General features: G+C 47.9%; 2 protein-coding genes across 2 annotated transcripts; one reads left to right on the top strand and one right to left on the bottom strand.

Annotated features, from left to right (window-relative positions):
• The first annotated feature begins 4,523 nt into the window (after positions 1–4,523).
• Positions 4,524–6,692, top strand: AVPR1B (arginine vasopressin receptor 1B). Its single transcript, XM_028530998.1, has 2 exons — positions 4,524–5,463; positions 6,349–6,692. Exons 1-2 carry the CDS (start codon positions 4,524–4,526, stop codon positions 6,690–6,692), a joined length of 1,284 nt encoding a protein of 427 aa, XP_028386799.1.
• Positions 6,693–13,655: 6,963 nt separating this feature from the next.
• Positions 13,656–17,679, bottom strand: RHEX (regulator of hemoglobinization and erythroid cell expansion). Its single transcript, XM_028530573.2, has 5 exons — positions 17,491–17,679; positions 17,168–17,268; positions 15,921–16,103; positions 14,472–14,542; positions 13,656–13,950 (listed from the first exon to the last, which is right to left on the bottom strand). Exons 1-5 carry the CDS (start codon positions 17,520–17,522, stop codon positions 13,807–13,809), a joined length of 531 nt encoding a protein of 176 aa, XP_028386374.2. The 5' UTR covers positions 17,523–17,679; the 3' UTR covers positions 13,656–13,806.
• Positions 17,680–19,716: the final 2,037 nt, after the last annotated feature.

Raw genomic sequence — 19,716 nt, 5'->3', positions numbered from 1 at the left:
TGGATGACAGGTGTGTCGAGAGGGACCTGGCACCTCTGTGAAATGCTAGTTCTGGCAAGTAACTCAGCATGTTGAGAGGGCTCTGAGTTCCAACCAAGAAGAGGCCTCTGCAGACTAGGCACCCAGAGGCTGCAGAAGAAAAATGCCCATATCCACTTTTTCTGCCCTGGTCATTGTGTGGCACAAGAGGGGCACACATCCCCACTGTCCACTGGCCAACACTAATGCAGGAATGATTTTGAGTTCACCCTTTTGGCCAAAGTGGAAGATCATTAAGGGAAGAGATATTGATAAGTATATATCATGAGAGAAAAATTTGATTTTTCATGAGAGGTCTATTCCTGAAAACATTATATTAAAGTTGAATATATGAAAATAGAATCCTTCTTTCTTTTTTAATTGAAGTGGCATCTAACAATTTAAACTTATAACAATTTCAATTTCTCTGCCTCTGAGTCTACTAGTTAGTAATATAGAAGCCAATATTCAGATCCATGGAAGCAAATCCTTTTGTAAAGAATTAGATTACACTATTTGATTATGACTTATGTCTTTTTAATTTTTTAAATGTCTTTGGCAGGAGGCTTTGTAAAATCTTTATTATTCCCTTAAGATTCAATTTGCAGTTGATACAAAGTCAGCCTCAGATGGAGACCTACAGATCACTATTCCCACAATTATATTGGGAAGATGAGGCTGGGGTACAGGAAGTATGCATATGAGTAGTGGCTCTGTGTTGAAAGGACACTGTATGCTCATCTACCAAAGGGAAAGCCAATAAATAATGCTTAAAACCAAAAAACTAAAAAGTAGCAGTATTCCCAGAAATAAACCCATGCAATATATACAGTCAATTAATTTATAACAAAGGAGCCAAGAATATGCAATGTGGAAAGGACAGTCTTTTTGATAAATGGTGCTGGGAAAATTGGACAGCCATATGTAAAAGGATGCAGTTGGACACTATTTTTCAGCAAACACAAAATGAACTCAAAATGGATTAAAGATTTGAATGTAAGGCCTGAATCATAAAGCTCCTGGAAGAAAACAGAGATGGTAAGCTCCTTGACATAGGTCTTGACAATGGTTTTTTGAATCTGGGACAAAAGGAAAAATAAACAAGTAGAACTAAATTGAACTAAAAAGCAACCTACCGAATGGAAAAAAAAATAGCAAAAATGTACAATCTAATTAAAAAATAGGCAGAAAATCTGAATTGATATTTTCCAAAGAAGACATGCAGATGTCCAACAGGTATATGAAAAGGTGCTCAGCATCATTAAGCATTAGGTAAATGCAAATCAGAGCCACAATGAGAGATCACCTCACACCTGTTAGAATGGCTATTATCAAAAAGACAAGAAATGACAGGTGTTAGTGAGGATGTGGAGAAAAGGGAGCCCTGTGCATTGTGGAATGAGCCCTTGTGAACATTAACTGGTGCAGTGACTATGGAAAACAGTATGGAGGTTTCTCAAAACATTAAGAATAGAGATACCATGTGACCCAGCAATTCCTCTTCTGGGTATCTACACCCCAAACTTTGAAAACACATATTTATAAAGATATATTGGGGGGAAAGGGGAGAGGGTTGGGTGGGTGGGCTGGAATGGGAGTAGGGGGGAGAAAACTGTACTTGAACAATGATTAAAATAAAAATAAATAAATAAATAAATAAAAAGGAAAAAAAAGATATATGCACCCCTATGTTTATTGCATCATCATTTACAATAGCCAAGACATGTAAACAACCTAAGTGTCCATTGATGGATGTTTGGATAAAGAAAACACAGTAAATATGTATGATGGAATTATACTCAGACATAAAAATTGTTTTATGAAATATTACAACTACCAAATACAATGAAATATTACCGTTTGTGACCACATGGATGGCTCTTGAGAGTATTATCCGAAGTGAAACAAGTCAGACAGAGAAGGACAAAAACCATATAATTTAGCTTATATGTGAGATATAAAACAAAAAGCAACAAATGAACAAACAAGCAAAAGCCAAACTCATAGATACAGTCAACAGAATGGTGGTTACCGGAGGGGAAGGGGGTTAGAGGGCAGAACACAGAGGGTACAGGGGGTCCAATACACGGTGAGTGAGGAAAGGGGACTAGACTTCGGATGGCCAGTGCACAATGGAGCATTCAGATGTTCCATTATAAAGATGTACACCTGAAATTTATATGGTGTTATTCACCAAAGTTACCCCAATACATTTTTTAAAGATAATACTTTTATATTTTTAGAGAGGGGAAAGGAGGGACAAGGAGAGGGAGAGAAACATCAATGTGTGGTTGTTTCTCACGCACCCCAACTGGGGACCTGGCCCACAACCCCAGCATGTGGCCTGACTGGGAATTGAAGTGGTGACCCTCTGCTTCATGGGCTGACACTCAATCTAGTAAGCCATGCCAGCCAAGGCAAATTGTTTTTTTAAATCAAGTTTCAGAATGGTATATATAGTATGATAGCATTTATACAATATTTAATGTTTTAAAAACATGCTTAAATGTACATAACTTAAATATAATTTGAAATAAATGACAAATTATTTCTCACTGTAAAATGGAGACAAGTGTGGCCAGCCCTTCTGAGATGTTTTTTTGTGAAGGGAAAGAGACTGTAACAGCTGGAGGGGAAGCCTATAATTTTTTCAACAGATAACACTAGATTTTGGTTGCCTGCAGATGGGAATGAATTAGTAGAGACTTAAAATAAGAATATATGAAGAGCAAAATCCTTGAGAAGGCACAGCTGGGCCGCAGAGTACCAAAGAAAGATGCTACCGTGTTCAGGTGAGAAACGGTGAGTGTTTGGGCTGTGGCAACGGGATGAGGTGGAAGTGAAGTGGTAGGTACTCAGGAGGTGGCCCTTCGAAAAGTGATGCTACCTGGGTGTGTGGGTGAGTGAGCGACACTGAACGGGGCTGGTCTGATTAAAAGGCAGGAAGAGAGGGCCTCAGGACAATGATGGACCCTGCCCCTTCTGAGGGTCATGGACCATGCTGTCGTCACTGCTAATGAACTTCTAATATACCCTGGAGAGAGTCCCAACAACCCACCTTGTCTATGAATGGAAAATAAAGCGAACTCCACCACCAGCACCACACACTACTCACTGCACCGAAGACGGCCTTCTCTGCTGAGCTGAAGCAGTGGTTTATTTTTGCCCTCAGCACCACTGCCCTGCATCCTGGATGCCAGTTAAGTCTGCACTTGGAAGAGCACACTGCCCTGGGCCTAGTCCTGCAACTACTGCTTTCTAGTTATGATCTTCGAGAGAGAGCATAGAACTCCGGCCTCCGTTTTCCACCTCGCAGGATGCTAACTGCGTTCAGGATATTGCTGTGAGAGAGCCTGGAAGGCCAGGGGTTAAGCCTTCTCCTGCAGACACCTACGGAATTTCTCCAGTCAGCGCCTCCCATCAAGAGCAATGGGGCCCTAGGTCTAGCTGCTTCCACCCCACCTCTCTGTCACAACCACCCCTCTCCCCACACACGTCCTTGCTTTTTCTTCCTCCCTGCCTGGCTCTGAGTCTCCCACCAAGGCCTGTGGTCAGCCATGCTCCCTGGTGGGGGCGGGGGCTCCGTGTGGGGCGCTGCTTTGCCTGTGTGCCTCCCCTGCAGACTTTGGACCCTTCACTGGCCTAAAGGAGCCTGGGGCAGGCAGCGTGCCCAACAACGCTGTCATGCGCAGAGTCGCAGGCGGTGGGTGATGGCCACCCCATCCCCAGGTGCGCACCTGTCTCGGGAGTCAGTGCGAGGCTCCAGGGTATACCATAGATGAGTTTGTCAGTTTGCAGGTCCGTGAGTCCAGTCGGCTGCTGAGCACTGCTTTCTTCACCTGCTTCTCTCGCTCCTAGTCCCTGGTGCCGCGCCCCTCAGTCCCTGTCCCCTTACCCTCCCTCGATAACCCCCTCCCGCGCCAGTGGCCTGAGCCTCACTCCGCCCTCCTTGGCAACAGCCAACCGGCGCTGGCCGCTGGGCTCGGCTGCCAGCTTATAAAATCTGCCCGCCCTGCCCTGCCGAGCCTCTGCGCTCCTGCTGCCACTTGCAGCCCCTGGCTGGCAGGGCTACACGGATGGCCCTGACTGTACCTCCGAGCAGGCTTAGGGACATCTGCTTTCTGCTTCCATAAAAGTTTGGAGAAAGTGAATTTGAGGTGGATTTGGGACTAGCACCGCCCCCCAAGCCTTCTTTTCCTTTGAGAAGTCTCACCCTGCACAGCCTCATTCATTCTGCCCTTCCTGACACCCGGTCTCCCTGATACCTTCCCTTCACTCTCTAGCTCTTTGGGATCATCATCTTCCTTACCTCATTCTCCTTCCTTCTCTCTAGCCCCGTCCTCACCTACTTCCACCTACTGGCAGCCTGTTCCCTGTCACCCTGCCTTTCTCCTTTTTCTCCACTAAACCTTGGTCCCCACTCCAGTTCATCCCTGAACTTCTCCTGGCCACCCACTCTCCATTTGCTCTCTCCCTCTTCCCTTCCCTCGCAGCAAATTTCCACCATGGATTCTGGACCTCATTGGGCTGCCAACTCCATCCCCGGGGCCACCCTCTCTGCGCCCAACGCCACCACACCCTGGCTGGGCCGGGATGAGGAGCTGGCCAAGGTGGAGATCACAGTCCTGGCCACTGTCCTGCTGCTGACGACAGGGGGCAACCTGACTGTGCTGCTGACACTGGGCCAGCAGGGCCGCAAGTGTGCCCGCATGCACCTGTTTGTGCTGCACCTGGCTCTGACGGACCTGGCTGTGGCGCTCTTCCAGGTGCTGCCCCAGCTGCTGTGGGACATCACCTACCGCTTCCAGGGCCCAGACCCTCTCTGCCGGGCTGTCAAGTACCTGCAGGCACTCAGCATGTTCGCCTCCACCTACATGCTGCTCGCCATGACACTGGACCGCTACCTGGCTGTGTGCCACCCCCTGAGGAGCCTCCAGCAGCCCAGCCAGTCTACCTACCCACTCATCGCCGCCCCCTGGCTGTTGGCCGCCATCCTCAGCCTCCCTCAACTCTTCATTTTTTCTTTGCGGGAAGTGATCCAGGGTTCGGGGGTGTTGGACTGCTGGGCAGACTTTCGCTTCCCTTGGGGGTCACGGGCCTACATCACCTGGACTGCCTTGGCCATCTTCATCCTGCCTGTGGCCATGCTCACAGCCTGCTACAGCCTCATTTGCTACGAGATCTGTAAGAACCTAAAAGTCAAGACACAGACCTGGAGGGTAGAAGGAGGGGGCTGGAAGATTTGGGACAGGGCCTTGCCTCCCACCCCAGCTGCAGCCACGAGGGGACTGCCGTCCCGGGTCAGCAGTATCAGCACGATCTCAAGGGCCAAGATCCGAACTGTGAAGATGACCTTCATCATTGTGCTGGCCTACATCATCTGCTGGGCACCCTTTTTCAGTGTCCAGATGTGGACTGTGTGGGACAGGAACGCCCCTGATGAAGGCAAGTGTGTGTGGTGGGGATGGGGGGTGGAGCAAGTGGAAAAGAGCGGGAAGGGAGAGCAGGAGGATGAGGAAAGGGCTACAGTGCCTCCCAGTGTGCCCTTTCCTGCCTGTCTGCTGTGCCCATCCCCATGATCAACCTGTCCCGCAACCCCACATCCCTCACCTATGTAGAGTGATTTACCACTTACCATGGGCCTCTCTGAGCAAGGCATGCAGGAACAGAATGCTCCCTTAGAGAAATGGAAGCCCTTTGGGGCCCTTTTAACTTGCTCTCCAGTACACCCAGGTCGCCTCCACAGCACACTGGCCTCCTGGCTTCCCACCCCTGGGTGCCTGTGTTAGAGCTTGCTGTCTCCTTCCCCCTGCCCCCGACTCTCAGCTGAGTTTCTGCCAGGACACAGCAGGTGTCTACGACAGAATGAGTGGGACCGCCCCAGAGGGGTCAAGGAGGGCAGAATCCAGAAGCCAATGTGCACCCATATGTATGACATAAATGGGGATGGGGATACTCAAACGTGGCCTAGAGTCATGGTTATTTTGTCAGTTTTATAGAAGTTGCCTTACCCTAGGTCTACATCCATTAGAAAATTCAAGGTCTAGGCGTGGAACAAAGGCAGCATCTCCCACTTGGGCCAGTCCTGTCTACCTCTAAAGTCATCTTGGAGCAAACCCTGTAGTTACAAAAAAGTCAGCAAGTTAAGACTCTGGAGTTGGGAGTCCCGGGTTCAAGTCTTAGCTGTGCTTCTCCCTAATGGAGGAACCCAAGTGAGCCCCTTCACCTCTCTAGGACTCAGTTTTCTCCTCTGTTCAATGGAAACCCGGATTCCCTCTCAGATCCCTTCCAGCTGTCATTCTAAGGCTCCCCATGCTTCTCTCTTGGCAGATTCAACCAATGTGGTTTTCACCATTACCATGCTTTTGGGCAACCTCAGCAGCTGCTGCAACCCCTGGATCTACATGGGCTTCAACAGGCACCTGTGGCCGCACACCCTACGCCATCTGGCCTGCTGTGGGGGCCCGCAGCCCCGGATGCGCAGGCAGCTCTCCAATGGCAGCTTCTCGAGCCGCCGCACCACACTGCTGCTGACCCGCTCCAGCTGCCCGCCCACCCACAGCCTCAGCCCCAGCCTCAGCCCCAGCCTCAGTGGGAGGCCTGGGCCTGAAGAGTCACCAAAGGACTCAGAGTGGGTGGACAGGGAAGGTGTCACTGAGGCAGGCATCTTTTAGGGAACATTCCTTGGAGTCTGATGCTGCCCGTGGGGCTGTAGGAGGGTCTCAGTTCATCTCAGCACTGCAAATTCTGGGAAGGTCTGGGCTGGAATTAGGGGAGCCCAGTTTAGGCAGCGTGAAAAGGCCAGAATGGCCACACTTGGTGTCTGGCCTGCCTGCATTCGCTCCCCATCTCTCATGCTGGGAGCCAGGGATAAAGAGACTGTCCACTCCCTGATCCTGCAGTACTCACAGGGTATCTGGGAACACACCCATGTGGCAGATGTGGTGCCCCAGATCTGGGGCAGGACTAGGTCAGCCCTGTCTGGGGCTCCACACGTGGCAACTCAGAGGCTGATCTCTGACCTTGACTATGTGTCCCCGACCTAACCTAACTAAGCACAGTCAGCCCAACCAGGAGTGGACAGAAGTGAAAAACCGAGAAGGACCCTATTTGGATCCTGGATTTTTTTACTTTTCATTTTATTTTTTGGTAGAGGAAGGATCGTTTAATGAAGAAAAGTGAATGGGTCAGGGGGCTCCGCCCACTATGCCCTTGTGTTTACTGGAGAGAGATATAGTATTTAGCACAATGCCAGGTAACGAGCATTAACTCAAGATGTAGTATTTAGTACAGCACCAGGTAACCAGCATTCACTCTGCAAATTCAAGTTTCTCTTCTCCCCACACCACGCCCTTTTTTAGGGTGGGGACAGAGTGTTGTATATTTTCAGTGGTCTGGCCCACTGAGGGTGAGGGGAGGGAGGGAGGGGAAGAAAAGGGCCACAGTAAAATTTAGAATGGAGGAGGACTCGGAGGCAGCAGGGCAGGCTGCTCCCACTCGCCCTGCAAGGTGTCCAGACAGCTCCTTCCCCTGGGGCTGCACAGAACACAACACGTCTCTTGAGAAGTGTGATGGGGTCGTGGCTCCGGATTTACTTGAGGCTCTTCGGAGCTTTCACATGAATTGCACACACTGCGCTCAAGTCAGGAGCCCGGGATGTAACACTCGCCTCCGCCTGCAGGTAACTGTATGATCGTGGGCCAGCCACCCCGTCTCTGGGCCTCTGTCACCTCACTTATGGAACGAAGATGCACTCTAAGGTCTTTTTCAGCTCCGATCTTTCGTGACTTTGCAAGACTGGAGATGATATCATGACAGAGATACACAAAGGGTGCTGTAACCGACAGGCTCCAGAAGAATTGTTGGATTTTCATGACAATGACCTTTACACTTTTTGACTGAATTCTGGTGACTGAGGGTCCTTCCATGGCCATACTGTGCATTTTCACCCTCAATTCTGTGATGCTGATGTGGGGAAAGACAGGCAGTATCTGGCGCTTTGCCCTGAGTTATCTCCAGGGGCTCGAATTCACCCAAATTCGATGGCCTTGATGGTGGGAAAAGCATCACTGAAAAGTCAGGAACTGGGTCCCGGTCTCATCACCATGTCAGCACTGATGACCAGCGTAGGTGAAATGCTTGCTCTCAGAGTTGTGAGAATCAGACAGGACTGCGGATGAACAGGCTGTTCGGAAGTCCGTGAGCTCTGGACTCTGCAGGAGGCTGTTAATCTAACTAGGAGCTCCTGGGAGCAGCTCCAGGAAACAGGTTCGATCTGTTCTCCTCTCCCAGGGGGGCTTTGAGAAATGAGTGTGACTTTGGGGATCCACTTTCAAGAGGCCACTGAGCTCTCAGAAGCCTCCTTAGGTTTCTTTAAAAGAAAAGAACTAAGCTGAGTGCTGTGAGTGAACCAAGCGTTCCAGCCCTTCAGTGCTAGAGAACTGGAGGGCAGGGCCCAGAGCCCAGTGGGACCAAGGCTCAAGGGAGAGGACCCACAGTCTCTTCCCTGTGCTCTGTTGCCCACGTGAGTCCCTGATATCCAACCACTTCTTCCCTGTCCACCTGCCCTGGTGGATTGAGGCGTAGGTGCTCCCCACGCCAGCCTGAGCTGTTGAAGTTGCTCCTGCTTACATGAGCTGCTCCAGACCACAGTTCCTGACTCTAGTGCCCACAGTAGGTACTAAGTAAATCTTTGCTCATCATGATGGATGGGAAATAGAAGGAACACCAATCTTGTACCTCAAAGATATGGGTTTGAGCCCCAGTCTCACCCCTTTTCTACCTGTGTGAACCTGGGCAAGTTATCCAATCTGCCTGAGCAACAGTTTCCTTATTTGTTAAAAAAGAATAACAGTGCCACCTTGTTGGAGGGACTTGGAAGACTGTAGACAACAGAACATCCTACTGATGTTAGAGAAGATAATGATAGCCTGGCTTTGGGCTGCATCTGATGGGTAATTTCTAGGGCACTGGGTCCAGGAGACTCTATAGTTCAGAGGGACAGAAGGGAGACATGGAATCAAGGCTGGCTAGAGCACCTTCTATGTCTATCTACTCTTGCCTTCTGTAGCAAATAATACCGCTGTTATATTTCCAGTTTTGCATTGCACACTAGGGATTTACCTGAGGTGGTGGCTGGGGCCCGCACTCCTCCTCTCATAGAAAGGCTGCATTTGATCTTTTTCAGAAAGCTGGGGCTGTCCAATGATGAAGCCAGTGAGGAGCAGCTGGACACTGGGCAGGGGCCTCAGGAGCCTATCCCAGATGGCTCTGAGAAAATGGCAGGGTCTCGTCTGGATCTATGAATGACAGCTTTTGCAGTGTGTGTAAGAAGTTCTCACAGGCCTTTGGGAAGGGGTTCGGGGAGGTGGGCCTCTGTGGGAAGCAAGGGGTGCCGTGCTCTCTGGGTCAATCTCACTTTGATAGCTGGCTTCAGAAGGCCAACTCTCTGTGAAATACAGTACTTCAGTCCCTTGGAACCCACATAGCAGTGGGGGGTGAGGGGCCAGGCAGGGCAGAGCATGGCTGGAGAAGGTTAATTGGTTGAGTGTGGGGACTTCTCAGAATGGCTTTCTTTTTTGTCCAGTATAGGCCAGTACCTTTCCAGGTGACTCTGTTTGTGCTTTTTATGTAAATAAGTCTTTTAGTAGGCTATAGACTCAGCCCAGGCTGCAGCACCTCACTACTGGGTCAGGAGCCCATGATGTGGTTGCAACTGATTAATAAAACTCCTTAACAAACAGGACATTTCTAGGCATTTTTGTTTCCTAGGGACAATTGTAATGACAGGCAAACTAAAGTAAAATTTTAGCAGAGCAGGGGTGGTGATCCATCTTCCTGGAACCCCTTCACCCAGTTTAAGAGGGAAAAAAATAAGAGAGTATTCTGTGATTTTCCCTGGAGCCACACAGTGGCAGTGTGGAGCTGAAAGTGCGTCTGAAGCAGTAATGACTGGAGGGGCAGGCTGGGAAAGTCACCAGCCTCCCAGCTCTAAGGCCATAGTAACTTTCCCTAAAGTTCTAGAGCCTTGGCCTCTCATTTGACCCAGTTCTCCTGAGATACCTGGGTACAGGCTTCTTTCTCGCTAAGCCCACAGAGGACGTATTTGGCAAGGAAGGGCAAAGAGCAAGAGGTTTCTACTGCAGGTAAAAGACTAAATGTAGAAATTCCTGCCTGAAAGGGTGAAAGTTTGAGGGAGCTAGTGGCACCTCAAAAACAGAAAACAAAACTACAAACTCCAGATAAGATGGAGTTATTGTAGTGTGTTTGGTTTAGAGGCTGGGCGCTTGCGTTAGAAGGCCTCTTGCAAACCCCTCTGGACCCAGAAATCTGTCCTGATCCCAGGAGCAAAACGCCCCCTGATGCTGGGCATAAAATGCCTCTTCATCCACGTGGGTCTTGTTGGCCAATAGGACAGTGACCCTTGTAGAATTCTGCTGACCTTTTATGGTGAGCATTTGGGCACCTGCTCCTTTAGAATAAGAATTCATTGAAGACGAGTCAAATTCATTCTGGTCCACTATATAATCCCAGTTCATTATTATCATTAAATCAATCAGCAACTGGTTGTCAGTAGCAAATCGGTTTCTCCGTCTCTTGTTATAAGATAGTTCTGGAAAAGTGTTCATCCAGTTCCCACCCACAGAGGGACCCAGTGTGGGGCAGCATGGTTGTTCCCTGGAGGTTCCAACGACATACAACATGGGAGAAAGTGACTTCTCCCTACTAGAAGGAATGCTCCTCGAAGGGTGATTTCTCGTATAGGCGACCTTTCAGACAGATTTAAGCAGCTAACCTTCCGAACTCACAGTAGTGTCACAAGCAAAAGGCCATTTTATTTCTAGAAGTATGTCTAGCAACGACTTTAGGGAGCAGTTCAAATTGTTAGCTGGCTCCAGTCACCAGCTTATTGGCTCACACTCCTTAGGACAGGAAACAAGCCCTTTACTCTGTTCGACAGTCAGTCAAACCTCTGTAAGTTGCTTGGAGTCCCACTTTCTACTCAATTCTGAAACAAGGCTCTCCAAGAACGCTTCCCCTTTATAAGCAATCAGGGCGGGTGCTATTGTTAACCTCCATGACATACTTATTTGCTATAAAATGTCATACCTTTGAAGCCAGTCATAGCAGAGTTCCTTAGAGACCTTACAGATGGTTGGCGATGCTCAGGTCTCTGTCCCCTCCAACAGCAACTGCCAGGCAAAGGGCATCTCCGCTGTCTCTGAGCCTGGCATAGACCCTTCTGCATGCTGTTCAGGGAGCCTGCGTCCAGTCAGGCCCACTCCCTTTTCTTCTGCCTCTTCTCCCACCAACAGATGTCTACCCTTCTCCCTAAACTAAGGCCAGAAGACATGTCTTTCTGGGGTGTTTTCTCGGATTAAGTCCACCTACTTCTAACACTCTTGTACCCAGTTGGCCTAACACTGACAGGCTCTGGTTTCACTGCTCTGTGTTAATTCCCCTCTGTCACATGTTATTTTGCACATGTTCTTGCCTGTGTCCACAACTAGGTCTTGCATGCTTTGACCCCGCACACCCAGCTGCTCCAGCCTTCTGTTTATGCGTGCCCCTCCCCACTCCCACAGCCTACCCAGAATTCTGCAGGACCAGGCACTCTACTGCACACGGCTGCAGCCAACCCCTCTCCTAGTGGGGGGCTGTCTCAGCAGTGTCCCTGTGCAGTCTTTCAGGTGTGCTGTGACATGTCGGAACCTCTACAGTCCTCTGCTTATTTTTTTCTTTTTAAAAGAGATCAAAAAGAAGTAGAGTTTCACTGCTGGATGCAAATACAGTGTTGTTGTCTGTGTTTAGTCCTCATTCTACCTCTCTGATCAATAGAATCTGTTTTTCCCCATTCAGAAAGTTTCTGAGGAGATGTCTTAGCCCATGAGGTAAATACCATAACAAAATACCACAGACCGAGTGGCTTACAAACAACAGAAGTTTGTTTCTCACAGTTTTGGAGGCAAAATCAGGGTTTCAGCATGGTTAGTGAGGGTCTTCTCCTAGGCCCCAGACTTCTCCTGGCATCCTCACTGGATGGGAGGAGCTGCAGAGCTCTGTGCATGTCTCTCATAGGCACTGATCTCATTCATAAGGCCACCACCCTCATGACCTAATCACCTCCCAAAGGCCCCACCTCCTATTACTGTCTCGTCAGGGGTTAGGATTTCAACATATGAATTTCGAGGGTGGGAGGCACACAAAAATTCAAATCTAGCAGGAAAAGAACAACCATGGCAGGCCAAAGGTAAAGGGACATGTAGATTAGCAATAATTTCTAGTCCCAGAACCATTTTTCAGATCTTCTTGAGGAAGGGGAACCTGGGAATATGAAATCCTCCCACTGTTCCCAGTACCAGTCTAGAAAATCATTTATAGCCAGCAGATGGAGCAAGTTCACGAATTGTCTCTAAGATCTGAATGCCACTGGACAGGGGGCTGCATTTGGCAGAGTAAACCTAGGGTTTCCACATTTTGAGGTGCTTAGTTATAGTGAGCAACTTTTTTTCATTTTCTGTCTTAATTAGCTGTTGAAGAAAGTATATTGTATGTTTCTCTAGTCACTGCTTACTGCATGTAAGCAATTTTGAAACATTTTAAGTTAATTCCCTGAAGTTTTCTAGAACTAAGATATCTGCAAACAATGACAAATTTCATCCTCCTTTCCGATAATTATGGCCCTCATTTTTGTTAAATGTTTTATTGAACTGCTTAGAACTCCTACAGCACTATCAGATGGTGAAGGAAATGGGTGTGTGGACACTCTTACTTGGCTCATTATCTGAAGGGACCATGTGTAGGACCTTACAGTTAAATAGCGTGCATCTGCTGATTTGAGATAAACTATTCCTAATCAAGTTAACAAAGTGTCCTTTTGTCCCCAACTGGTTAAAAAAGAAACAACAAACCAGGAATAGATGTTTAATTTTATTGGATTAAACTTGGAAAGATTTTTCTTGTAATAACAGATTGCGATGCTGGTCGGCGTTTACCAGACTCTATTAGCCAGCTTTTGCTCACGAGAAACAGCAAATCCGAAAGCCGAGTGACAGCGGGCTTTCCAAGCTAGTGGGACCGTTTAAAGTTCTGAGGGCAAAGCAGGTTCCTCAGCAGACACAGGCCGGGTTGGGCAAGAGGAAAAGAGAAACCAATGATTACTATGTTATTTAAAACTTTTAAGGAAGTTGTTTATTGCCAATAATCAAAGAGCTCAAAGAGTAATTTAATTGTAAGATTGCCAAACAGGACTCTACTATAGCTGATTAAAATATTTTTAAAAATTTTCTATGGAGATGTCACCACTGTATCTAGTAAGATGTTCTGATGTTTTCATACTTATCCCTGAGTTCGTTCTAACATTTCATCCAAATCTTTCTTGCGGACATGCAAGCCTATTTTTTTCCTATGCCTTGTTAAAAAACAAAAAGTAAACCTCCTACAAATTGAGTGCAAGAATTTGTAGAGAACTTTACTCCATTTAAAAACAAAACAAAATAAAACCCTAGTTCTGGCCAGTGGCTCAGTTGTTTAGAGCATCGTCACACACAGCAAAAGGCCGGGGGCTGGATCCCCGATCAGGGCGCATGTGGAAGGCAGCCAATCAGCACTTCCCTCTCACATCAATGTCAGTGTCTCTCTCTCTCTCTCTCCACCCCCTTTCTTTCTCTCCAAAATCAATAAATGTCAATAAACATACCCTCAGGTAAGAGTTTTTTTAAAGCCTAGAATTTACAAGGCTACCACAGAGTACTCCCCTGGCTTGGAGACAGCAGGGTTCACAGGACTCTAGCAATTGTGCTTGTGACTTCTTGGGTCGACATTGACATAATCCGTCGTTTCCTTTATGTTCTCATAATCCAGCGCAGATTTGTTTTTTCGCCCTCCAGTGGCTGAAAAGACTACTTGTGTGTAATTCACATCCTTGGTGGTCTTATGGAAAAAGAGCAGAGAAGTGTAGATCAAGATTCCTACCCCGTCTGGAGGAGGCAGGACCCCAGGACTGAACTCTCATCCAAAGAGGCTTGCCCTAGGCTGGATGAGAAAGAACCTGGGCCCCAGGCAGTCATGTCTGAGAGCAGGGCCAGGGCAGGGGCAAGATTGCCAGTGACTTTGTTCCTCCTGTCCTCAGGAGATGCATGGGTTTAAGGAAGAAAGATGTAGAGAATCAATTCAATGAGCTCAGGACTCAGAGTAGTGGCCCAGTGACCAGGGTTTGGGGGGAAGGAGGCTTCCCAGTAGCATTTCCATTTTTACAGGCCACTCAAACCCACTTTGGATGATCCATGTAGATATGGGACTGCGAGGAAAGCCTAATCACCCTCACCTGAGGATGCTGCAGTGACGCAAGAAGCCCCTTGTCCCTTGCTCCCATCCAGGAACCCAGGATGGCCTGAGTTCCCAGACCCCGGGGCTGCACATGAAGGTCTGGGATCACTAGGGGTGTCCATTACCTGGCAGGTGGGAGTCGAGCTGCTGGCGCTGTCCGAGGTGTCAGAGCTATCTGAGGATGTGTCACTGTCATCTAGAAAGGAATAGAAACTGTTCTAAAGAAAGCTGAAGGGTGTTAGGAAAGAATAGAGATGATGGAAGGGAGGATGAGACAAAGAGAGAGGTAGAGTCAACAATACAAAGAGGAGTAGGGAAGAGAGATACAGAACTCCCAAACAGGGGAGAAGGAGCGTAATAGAGAGGGTGGTGGGAGAGCCACCAAAAACAGGCAGGGTCATGGCCAAGGGTATAGGCACTGCTGCTCTGTCCGGTTCCATCTAAAACTAACTAGGCTTGCCTATGCTTGGGTGGAAGAAACAGGGACATGCTGAGACAACGTGGCCCAAAGCAAACTGCTCTGGCCTCAGAAGTCATGGGCACAGGTTCTAGTCTAGCCTGTCACTAACTCTAGGCAGGTTACATCCTTTTCTGTTTCCTGGTTTTGTCTCCTGGACAACAAGAAGATTGGATGATGATCTCTGAGCCCCCTGACAAGAAAAGAGTCTTTGACTCTGGCCAGGCTCTGGTGCAGCTTTGGGGTCAGGGGTCATCATGAGGCCAGTGCCTCTCCCATTCTTCTGAAACACTGGATGCTTCTGAGTAGCATCTTCTGGTCCCCATATGGCCTGAGGCCTCATCTCAGTGCTGAGGAAGCCTGACAATCAGATCTCTCCAACTCAAAAGATCAAATTAGAAGGATGGAGCAAGCCCAAACCAATCAAGAGATAAACCAATGGAAAAAGTATAATCTCTGGCAAGTGCACCTCCAGGGGTAATTGTCTTGCTGCAGAAAAAAACAATTTCCACTGTGTGAATAGTGACCTGGTGGGTCTCTCAAACCCTGAGATAGAAAACAAGAGGGTAGCGAGCCTGTTGGTCCACTTGCCACAGGCAGACATACATTTGAACCATTGCCAACACTTAAATTTATTAAAACACCCACATATACATGAGGATCGAAGGCTGTACAGAAGGGGCCTCTGGGAATATGGCTGAGTCAGCTTCCGGGACCAGCCAATGACACTGCCCAGCTACCATGATGCTAGGATGTTACCAGCCATGGCTAGAGTTAGGCAGTCAGTCAAGATCTTGGCCCTACCACTAACTGGCCAGGTGAAAGAAAAGATGCCTCAGTATTACAAAGACAGGAGTAGAAATGGTCCCCAAGCCCCCTCTGCAGTTGCTCACATGTGGCCAAACCTAGGAAAGAGCTTAGACACACACAAGTCCAACAAAGTCTGTCTCACGTGACAGGATGGACAGCTTTCTGGAAAAGGCCGGGGGGTGAGGCCTTTGATGGGCTGGGGGTGAGGAACCTGGGGTGGGTTTGGGCTGCTGCAGGGAGGCTCTCCAGGGGTCCAGACAGAGCAGAATACACTTTATGACCATTTCACCTGCGCCCCACTACTCACTTCCGCAATGGGGCTCAGACACTGGGGTGCTTCTCTCTGCCCGAGTCTCCATCTTCTGGGCAGCAGGTAAGTGGTGCTGGGCAGCAGGTGAGTGGTGCTGGGCAGCGGGTGAGTGGTGCTGCGCAGGGCTGGACCTGGGGTCCTGGAGCCTGGCTCTCTTTAGTAACTGTTCATTCTTTTTGGCTGGAGGAAACAGGGCAAGAGCAAAAGGGAAAGCTCCCTAGGTCAGGCACACCCCATTTCTGAACATAACCCTCATTAGAGAAAAACATTCAGAAGGATCTTTTCAAATCTCAGCACTCCTCTGCTGCCATGCCCCTCACCTCACTTGGAGAAAAAAACCAGAGCCCCAACCTTGAAGACCCTCCATAGCCTCACTCCCTCTCTGGCCTTGCCTCCTTCTCTCATGCCCACTCCTCCACTTCCACCACCCCAGCCTCTTTGCTGCTGCTGAAATGGGCCAAACCCTCACCTGTCTCAGGGCCTTTACAGGTGTAGCTCACTTCCTCACTTCCCTCAAGTTTATACTCAAATGTCAGCATCTCAGGGAAGCTAACCACCATTCCATCCACATAGCCTTGCCTTGCTTGCTTTACTCCCTAGCACTTACAGTCATCTAACCCATGTATTTTGTGTGTTATTTTATGTGTTGTCTGTACCCTCATGGAATGTGGGTTACTGAAGGGCAGGGAGTTTTGTTGTGTTCCCTGCTGTACTGAATGAATGAGAAAAGCCTAAAAATCCTTTACTGGAAAAAACCTTCAGAACATTATCCTGTCCAATCTCCTCTCTTAGCCAAAGAAATATTTTATTTTCCTAATTGTGATGTCTTCCCAAGACACAACTTCTCCACTTTCCATTGCAAAGCAGGTCAAGGGTTTAAGATGATCTCTTAGTCTAACCATATTCTCTTCTGTTGCAATTCAAAGCCATTGATTCATGCTCAGCCCGTTCATGGTGCTGAAGAAAATTAATTAGGCCCAGGTTAAATGAGGCCACCCTCACAAGCATTATAGAAGTTTGTCTCTGTGCAGAAGGTCTGGGTAGTGGAAGGACTTTGGGCTGTCATTCCCAACCAGAAATAGGTTGGGTAAGTGTGGGGATTACATGGTGAGGGGCCATCTAGCCAGTGGATCCTCATAGTTTCCAAGTGATGTTCAGAGACTCCAAAGGGAGCTGGTCCTGCTACAAGCTTGGGAATGGTCCCTGAGAATAACTAGGAGGGGAGAGGATGCTGAACCAGTTACCCAGGTGCCTGATGAGCAGGTAGTTGATAGCTGCGAGGAAGCAGGCCTGCAGGACAAAGGACACGATTGCAATCACTAAGCCATGCCAGAGCTTCATGTCTCTGTTGGGAAAGGAATGGAATCAGAGTTAGAGGTTACAGAGATGCTGCTACAGCTGCAAACCCATCTCTGCCCTGAGCCAGAGGTGGCCATCTGGTGTTGCTGTGATTCTTGAGGCAGATCCCTTAGCCTCTCTGGACAGTAAGGCATGAGAAACCAAGGGAAGGTGGTATGCATGCTTGGAAGCCAGCTATACGAGTTAGCATGGTGGAAACCTCACTCACTCTGTCAGCATGATGAACTTCTTGCAGGGCATCCAGGGGTTGTGAATGGGGCTCAGCTCTTCCCGGGGCAGCAGGGAGAGACTTGAGAGGAACCACCCTGGGCACCTCGTTTCCAAGTAGCAACGCTAGCAGGGCCACTCAGACCTGCAGGAGGCAAGGCAGCCGGTCAGAACTCCTGGCCTCACAGCCAGTTCTCCTGGGGCAAGTTCAGCTGCTCAGGGGTCATTTGCTTTTCTGTCACCAATTGTCAGCTTTTGAATCTATAAAATAAGCAGCAGCATCCATTGCTGAGACCCTGGCACACCCACTACCCTATCCAATTTACACACTCTTGTGGCCTAGCTATTGTTTCCCTCCTTATTTAATGAACATGGAGAGGCTTAAAGATCTGAGGACATGACTGAGGTTTTACAACTGGCAAGAGGCCAGGCCTGGACTTGTGCTCCAAGTCGGTGCCTACATACCCGGCCATCCTCTCTCCCCCACAAGAGCCTTCACCTGCTGCTTGAAGTACAAACAGGTACAACTAGAGTGAATACATTGGGAGAGAGTCTTTGAATAAATCCAAACCTCAAATACACACACATGTACACACACACCCTATGTGGCTTCACTGGACTCTGGGAACAAGACTGTGGCTGCTGTTACAGCCCTACAAACACATTTAATTAAAAAATAATTTTATGAATTCCATCAACATGTGCTGAACATGACTTTACTCTAAGACAAAGGGGATAATTCAAAGCTTTTGAAATGATATTTATAGAGCACAGAGGTGGAGCCCACTGTCCTGAAACAGACTGTGAATCCTTTTTTAAGTATTTTTTTGATTATGCTATTACAGTTTTCCCAATCTTTCTCCCTTTCTCCCTGCTCTTCCCTGCATCCCCAACCCTTCAGCATTCTCCTCCCCCTTAGTTTGTGTCCATGAATTGTACATATAAGTTCTTTGAGTCCTCTGTTTCCTATGCCATTTTTATCTCTCCCTGTCTATTTTATGTCTATTAATTATGCTTCTTCTTCCCTGTACATTTCCCCCTCTTCCTCCCTTTCCCCTCCCCACTGAACTCCCTCTGTGTGAGGTTCATTTCTCCGATTCTGTTCTTGTTCTAGTTGTTTGTTTAGTTTTTGTTTTCATTGTTTTTCTTTTCTTTTAGGTTCATTTGTTGATAGTTGTGAGTTATAATTTTATTATTCATATTTTTATCTTCTCTTTCTCAGATAAGTCCCTTTAACATTTCATATAATAATGGCTTGGTGATGATGAACTCCTTTAACTTGGCCTTTTCTGGAAAGCACTTTATCTGCCCTTTTATTCTAAATGAAAGCTTTTCTGGGACTTGAGACTTAGGATGGTGGCGAAACAGGTTGGAACAGAGCCCTCTTCCCCTCTGCACATGGGTGAAACACCTAGTCGATCTACTGAGAAACTGAGTGAACATCCAAGAGTACCCCAGCATATATGAAGATAGGAGACCAAAAATTGTAGAGGACATTGAAAAACCAGATGAGTAAGTGGAAGCTGTGAACACAAGGATACCAGATGGAAGAGGAAACCCACCAACAAAGGAACCACCAACAGATAACAACAGAAGAAGGTAAAGGAGGGAGTAGAAGCCACACTAATTCAACCCAGGACCTATCTGAAAATACAACTAAATAGTGGAGAAATTACCCAGAACAAATAACTGAATAAGAGCAAGAGAGAATCCTCAAAACCTTGTACACACAGAAGAACCAGCTTCAACACAATCTGCCCAGACCTGCACAACAGAATACAAGATGTGGTGGACAGAGTGATCCTCAGTTAACCAGCTGGTGGGAAGGGCCCACCAAAGAAAGACCCAATAACAATCAAAACCCAAAGGCATGCACAGAGCCAACATAAATGACAGCCTGAGACCAGTGAGCTTGGGAGATCAAGGGGATGGCACCACTGAATGTCACAGGTATTCTACCATAGAGGTTCACACCATAAACCCAGGGAGTCAGAACAGATAAATTTAAGAAGTAGAGGCTAACAGTAAGAGTCTCACAAACAATGGGAAGACAAAGAAACAATGCCCAAATGAAAGGAAAGGAGGAAGTCTCAGAAAGAATGCTAAATGGGAGAGACTTCCGGCAAGATGGAGGAATAGGTGGACGCACAGTACCTCCTCGCACAACCAAGAACGGAACAACAATAATTTACAACAATGATTTGCAGTCATAATATCAGAACTGTCA

The sequence above is a fragment of the Phyllostomus discolor genome, chromosome 14, assembly GCF_004126475.2.
Source record: "Phyllostomus discolor isolate MPI-MPIP mPhyDis1 chromosome 14, mPhyDis1.pri.v3, whole genome shotgun sequence".
NCBI classification, from domain to species: domain Eukaryota; kingdom Metazoa; phylum Chordata; class Mammalia; order Chiroptera; family Phyllostomidae; genus Phyllostomus; species Phyllostomus discolor.
Note: the sequence above shows the minus strand (reverse complement) of the source record. Positions and strands in the feature narration are given on the sequence as shown.